The sequence below is a fragment of the Echiichthys vipera genome (genome assembly GCF_963691815.1).
Source record: "Echiichthys vipera genome assembly, chromosome: 7".
Taxonomy (NCBI): domain Eukaryota; kingdom Metazoa; phylum Chordata; class Actinopteri; order Perciformes; family Trachinidae; genus Echiichthys; species Echiichthys vipera.
This window is the reverse complement of record NC_139832.1, coordinates 1,970,168-1,976,592: the sequence shown is the minus strand read 5'-3', so window position 1 is coordinate 1,976,592 and position 6,425 is coordinate 1,970,168. Positions and strand designations below refer to the sequence as shown.

The window sequence follows — 6,425 nt, the reverse complement described above, 5'->3', positions numbered from 1 at the left end:
TGGAGAGATTAGATCTCCACACTGGCCTGGGAACGCCTCAGGATCCCCCAGTTAGAGCTGGTTAATGTGGCCCGGGAAAGGGAAGTTTGGGGTCCCCTGCTAAAGCTGCTGCCCCCGGATCAGAGGCTGAAGATGAGATGAGATAATATAAGATTCAGAAATCAGTGGCGGCTGTTGGTCTTTCAAGGAGGGGAAGTTCATTTTTCCAGCCTTCATCATGAATGTGTTTGTTTATGTATATGTAAATTCTTCCCTTCGTTCCCTTTCAAGAAAACAATCGGTGACCTCGTCGTACCAACGCGGCGTCTTTTCCAGGGCCTTGACCAGTGTCCTCTCACTGGCAGCAGAGCGAGGCTGCTTAAACCGCCTCGGCCCATTGTGTTGCTGGTGTGAGACTTGAGCCGCTTTAAACAGGAGAAGCTCCTCTCTACAGCTGCAGATGAAGCTCCGACTGTTGCTACTAATAACAGTTTCCACCGCTGAGGCATTGCACCGTCCAACTCCATGTCTTTCAGAAACAGAAAGAAATCACACAGCTCTCCCCTGTTGCTCTTCAGGTCCTGGTCTGAATAAAGGACCTGAAGTTCACACCTCAGTCTCCCTGAATCAAAGAACTGGCCGTAACTTTTCAGGACACTCTGAAACGCCTCCTCTAGAATCACTTGTCTCATCAGATTTTCCTGGATCGACTCATTCTAAGAAGCGCATGCTTTCCAAATTTGTCAAACGCTGAGGTATCTGCTCTGAACGATTGTCTAGGACGTACAGATTCCTGTTGCGCTCCTTGGGATCCTGCAGTTGTGACAGACGGCGCCTTCTCAGGTGCTCAGTTTGAGGGTCCGATGTGAGATCTGCTGCTTTGGCAAAGACAGCCTGGAAAGCCCCCTCTGACCTCTTCTCTTTGACATAAGCAAGAAGAGACTCTGTTATTTTCTTGCAGTACAGAACATCCATAGATCTCTGCTGGACAATGTCAAACACCACCTTAATCTCAGAGAAGATTTGTTTATATGTGTTCAACATGAGCACAAACTCAAAATCCTCCAGTTTGATCAGAAAGCCTTTGGCACAATCTAAAGTGTCATCATCCACGATCTTATCTGCAAGGATCTTCTCAAAAGTCTAATAATAATAATGATCCGTAATAAACTGGTATGAAATAACATTCACATGGAAACTTCTGCTGCACAACCGATACAGAGAAATATGAGCCTGTAAATAAAGGTATGGTTCTTTTATTTTGAAGAAGAAGTGGTACCGGAAGCAGCTCCTCTTCCTGTGGCTAACTTGATCCATGCTGAGTCTGGTTGAAGAAGTTTGTTCTCGGCTCTTTGTTGTTTGAAAGCGTGTTTTTCCCGCTCTTTCCGTCCCGTAGTTCCTCACATCCAACCGGACTGAAGCACCGGAGCCTGTGTGTTTGGATAAACGTGCTTCAGTGGACTTTGTGCTCATTTCCTGCCCGTTTCACCTCAGACTCATCTCCGTTAGCTCACAATGCTAAAGGCAGTTAGCTTATCGTGCTAGCCGGAAACAGACGGAGACGGAACTGGGCCACACAGCGCGAGTCGGAGTGACTGTCCGACAGAGAGCAGAGTGTGTTTGTCACGGACCCACAGTGTCCAGATAACCCGCTCTGAATGGACTCTGTGCTCTTCTCTTTATATGAAAAGATCTGAATTCGCTCCCGGAAGCTAATGAAGCTAGCTCGCTAACCGCCCGGAAGTAGCCTGAGCGAGCGTCACCTAGCAACAGAGCGGAGAGGAGCGTTTTTAAGGGAGTGTGTGTGTGGAGGAAAAGTGTGTGTGGCTCAGTGAAAATGTCTAAAGCTGAAATGCTGAGAGCTTTTGTGAACCAGCGACTCAGTTTGGCTGCTGCAGAGATCTTTGAGCAGTTTGAAAGAACGATAGCAGAGTACGAGGAGGAGCTGGAGTCCAGATCTAAAGAGAACCAGCGACAACACGAGCTGCTGGACGCGCTCAGCAACCCGGAAGTGCGCTCACACACAGCAGGTTTGGACTCTTGTCTGCTTCTTGTTCTTACTGCATCCACTTAAACTCATTTGGCTCCTGTGAACTTTGGGAAAGGGAAACTTCTCTCATGCTCTGTCTGCTTGATGGTTTCAATAATGGTGGAAAAGTCTTAGGTTGGTTTCTTTGACCCCCCCATAAAAAAAATCTTGTCTGTCATTTATGATGGAAGAGTGCATTAAGCCCTGTTGGTGCCTTTACCACACTGTGCCTCATATATCTATTGTAAATGTCAGACTAAGCGACAGGCTGGCGTGCACATTTACTATATCCGCAGGCGCCCTACTCACCCTTTTTCACCCCTGACCCGATTTCATGTCTGATCGTCACTTTAAAAGTGCTGGAAACCAGAGCTGGAGGAAGAGTTCACGTCCTTTACTCGAGCAAAGTCACAGAACACACTGGAAATACTCTGTCACAGGCAAATTCATCTCAGGGCTGAATGTTGTACTTAGTCCTCCACTACATTTGTCACACAGCTGTTTCCACATGACCGTTAATCCTTAAAAAGTCTGAACAAAGGGTGAAAGTGAATATAAATCATAGTGTAGCTCACATGTGTTTAACAAATAGATCATATTCTGATGCTAAAATGAACTGCACACACACACTTTTATGAATGGGATTCTGTGTGTGTCAGGTTTAAACCACCTAGAGCCGGGCTGCCCAACCCTGCTCCTGCAGAGCCACTGTCCTGCATGTTTTAGGTTTCTCTCTGCTCCAACACACCTGAGTCTGATGCTCTGCTCGTTATCAAGCAGCTGAAGCTCGTCACAGGTTTGAAAATCTTTAGAGTCAGGTGTGTAAGAGCAGGGAGGAACCTAAAACATGCAGGACGGGGGCCCTCCAGGAGCAGGGTTGGGCAGCCCTGACCTAGAGCATGGGTGTCACAGTGATGCAGTAAAGAGTCGCTGTGGCTGCAGGTTTTCATTCCAACCAATCAAAAACACACCTGGTGCAACAAATCACCTGTGTGAAGACAGTTCAGGTTATTGAATGAGTCGAGTCAGGTGTGTTCTTGATTGGTTGGAATGAAAACCTGCAGCCACAGCGACTCTTTACTGGATCACTGTGACACCCCTGACCTGAAGCATCCAAGACATGACAAAGGAGAGAAAGACAAGAGGTCATATGTTTTACTTGCAAGGAGAACGGACCGAGATGCGTTCAGGTACCATCTCCTGTCGCTCTGAAACGCACTCTGCCGAGCCCTTTCTCTTTATTTCCTTAAGGTGGTCCCTAGTTACAACATGAGTTACAGCTGAGAGGGAGAGGGAGCACACAGCTGCACCTTCTCACATTTACACAACTCATTATCTTCAACAGGCAGAGGGGGGTGCTACCTAACTACTGTCCCTAAGTGTAAATATGAGGTAGTTGTATTTCAGTAGTTTAATTTAACTTAAAGGTAAATCTTGTCCTTTTTACTCCACTTCTTTTGTCTGACAGCTTTTTAAGATGCTTTTCTTTAAAAAACTGAAAAAATCATAGTGCCTATTTTGAAAATAGTATAGTCATGTTCACGAGTGAGGGGACGATGGAGCGTGAGTTTGGCCGGAGAATCGGAGCAGCGGGGGCGGAGCTGCAGTCGCTCTACCGCACCGTTGTGATGAAAAGAGAGCTGAGGAAGACAAAGCTCTGGATCTACCCTCAGTCCTGGTTCCTACCCTCACCTGTGGTCATGAAAGCTGGGTCAGGACCCAAAGAACCAGGTCCAGGTCAGGACCCAAAGAACCAGGTCCAGGTCAGGACCCAAAGAACCAGGTCCAGGTCCAAGCGTGTGAAGTGTGTTTCCTCAGGAGGGGGTCTGGAGTCTCCCTTAGAGAGAGGGGGAGAAGTTCAGCGTCCGTGAGGAACTCGGAGTAGAGCCGCTGCTCCTTTGTGTTGAAAGGAGCCAGTTGAGGTGGTTCAGGATCATCTGGTAAGGATGAACCCTGGGCGCCTCCCTAGGGAGGTGTTCCAGGCACGTCCAGCTGGGAGGAGGCCTCGGGGAAGACCCAGGACCAGGTGGAGAGATTAGATCTCCACACTGGCCTGGGAACGCCTCAGGATCCCCCAGTTAGAGCTGGTTAATGTGGCCCGGGAAAGGGAAGTTTGGGGTCCCCTGCTGGAGCTGCTGCCCCCGAGATCCAACCCCGGATAAGAGGCTGAAGATGAGATGAGATGTCTAACTATAGCATGTTGAAAATCGTTTTTAAAAAGTTTTAGTATAACTGCACGCACACATTTGGTTCGAACAGTTGTGTGAATGGGACTCCATGCTAAACATTTAGAGGATCGAGTGATTATGAATTATTACAATAATTGTAAACCTGAAACTACAGTTTTCTAAGATGTGTGCATGCATTTCATTCTTTTCCCCAGATGTTCAGCAGCTGTTGGAGGATAGAGAAGAGGTTCCCTCTGAGCAGCAGAAGTGGAGCTCCAGTCTGGACCAGGAGGACCCAGAACCCCCACACATTAAAGAGGAACAGGAGGAACTCTGGATCAGTGAGGAGGGAGAGCAGCTTCAAGGTCTGGAGGAGGCTGAGAACGAGTTCACTTATGTCCATGTGAAGAGTGAAGAAGATGATGATGGAGAGGACTGTGGAGGACCAGAACCACAGAGTCCTTTACAACCAGAGTACTCCTCTGAACCTGAGACTGATGAAAGTGTTGACTGGGAGGAGACGGAGGAACCTCAGTCAGGTTTAAACCTTCTGCAAAACAATGAAGAACCTGTAAGTGATGTGGATTTTAACACTGGAGAACCATCAGGTATCTCCTCTGAATGTGCTGGAAGCTTTGAACACTTGGAGCAGCTGCAGAAACAAACTGGGGTCCAAACCGACGTGAAACCATTTAGTTCGTCCGCTCAGACGGGTTCAGTATCGACTCACATGAGAGTTCATGCAGAAAGGAAAAGTTTCTTCTGCTCAGTTTGTGAAAAAACGTTCAGTAAGAGCAGCAATTATGTTCATCACATGAGAACGCACACCGGGGAGAAACCGTTCAGTTGTCCAGTGTGTGGCAAAAAATTTGCCCAGAAGGGACAAATAAAGCTGCACTTGCCCGTCCACACAGGCGAGAAACCGTTCAGTTGTTCCTTCTGTAGTAAAAGCTTTGCCGACCGCAGTAATCTGAAACAACACCTGACAGTCCACACAGGCGAGAAACCCTTTAGTTGTTCGTTTTGTAGTAAAAGCTTCGCGGCCCGCATCTCTCTGAGGCGACACATGGCCGTCCACGTGGGAGAAACCACTTAGCTGTCCAGTTCAGAGGAATCATCTGATCAGACGCTCAACTGTTCTCGCAGGGGGGAAACTATTTATTTGCAGTGTTTGACATATAAGACTCACTCGATTCTGTAACATCAGAAAACACAAGTGTGTGTGTGAGAGCGCTACAATTAAAGCTGTAGAGATGCTTGCTAAACCCTTTTTTTTAAAGGTGCATTAGAGAACTACCGTATTTCCCGCACTATAGACGCACTTAAAAACCTTCAAATGTCTCCAAAGCCGACAGTGCTCCTTATAACCCGGTGCTCCTTATATATGGACCAATATTGAGCCACAACAGGTCTCCAACTACGGTGAGCAGCCGCCGACTCTATTTTCCCCCGTAGAAGAAGTAACGCGCGGTGCATGTTGAGATATACGACTGCGTGAAACGTGCCGTTTCATTTCCATGTGTGTGTTTGTGTAAAGAGCCCAAAATGGCTCCTGTTAAGAGACACGCTTACGACGCAGAGTTTACACTCAAGGCCATTAGTCACGCAGCAGAACACGGGAACAGAGCAGCAGCCAGAGAGTTGAACATGAACCAATCAATGGTGCCGAAGTGGAGGAAGCAACAAGACGACCTCCCCCGACTGTTGTGTTGACGTTCCCTTTAGCGCAGCTCCATCTAATGGATGCAGAACGTAACCCCAGCCTCCACTGTAGCGTCTGTTCTGTGCGCCTCATAGTGCGGAAAATACGGTACTGAGGGCGACATTTGTTCTAAACGGCTCTGATAAAAACAGTCAGATAAGGCGGATCATTGTAATATTGTTTGTTTATGGCTCTCACATCTTAAACTTCATTTAAAGAGTCTCAAAGTATTTGTCCTCTGTATTCAGCTCCATGTTTGGGGCTTAATCGACCGTGGTGATGAAACTAAAGCAGGGTATTTCACCTTCTTCATGTTTCTCTCCACTTTAAAGTCTCGTGTTTGCTTTGCTCTGTGTGTTGTCGTGCCGTTACTGTAGTAGGACTATAGCTCGAAAAAGATGGTTGATGATCCACAACTGTATTAACCTCATTGTTTATCGGTCGGTCACTAACGTTGAACTACCTTCACCTCACCCAGCTGTTGAGGAGCGAGACACGGGAGCGTCGCTTGGGTCCTGAGGAGCAAGGGTTTCAGAATAATTTATAA

General features: G+C 47.4%; 1 protein-coding gene across 1 annotated transcript; it reads left to right on the top strand.

The window, feature by feature from the left end:
- Nucleotides 1-1,315: 1,315 nt before the first annotated feature.
- Nucleotides 1,316-6,425, top strand: LOC310949774 (uncharacterized protein). The gene is made up of 2 exons (XM_083917323.1): nt 1,316-2,009; nt 4,392-6,425. Exons 1-2 carry the CDS (start codon nt 1,817-1,819, stop codon nt 5,270-5,272), a joined length of 1,074 nt encoding a protein of 357 aa, XP_083773449.1. The 5' UTR covers nt 1,316-1,816; the 3' UTR covers nt 5,273-6,425.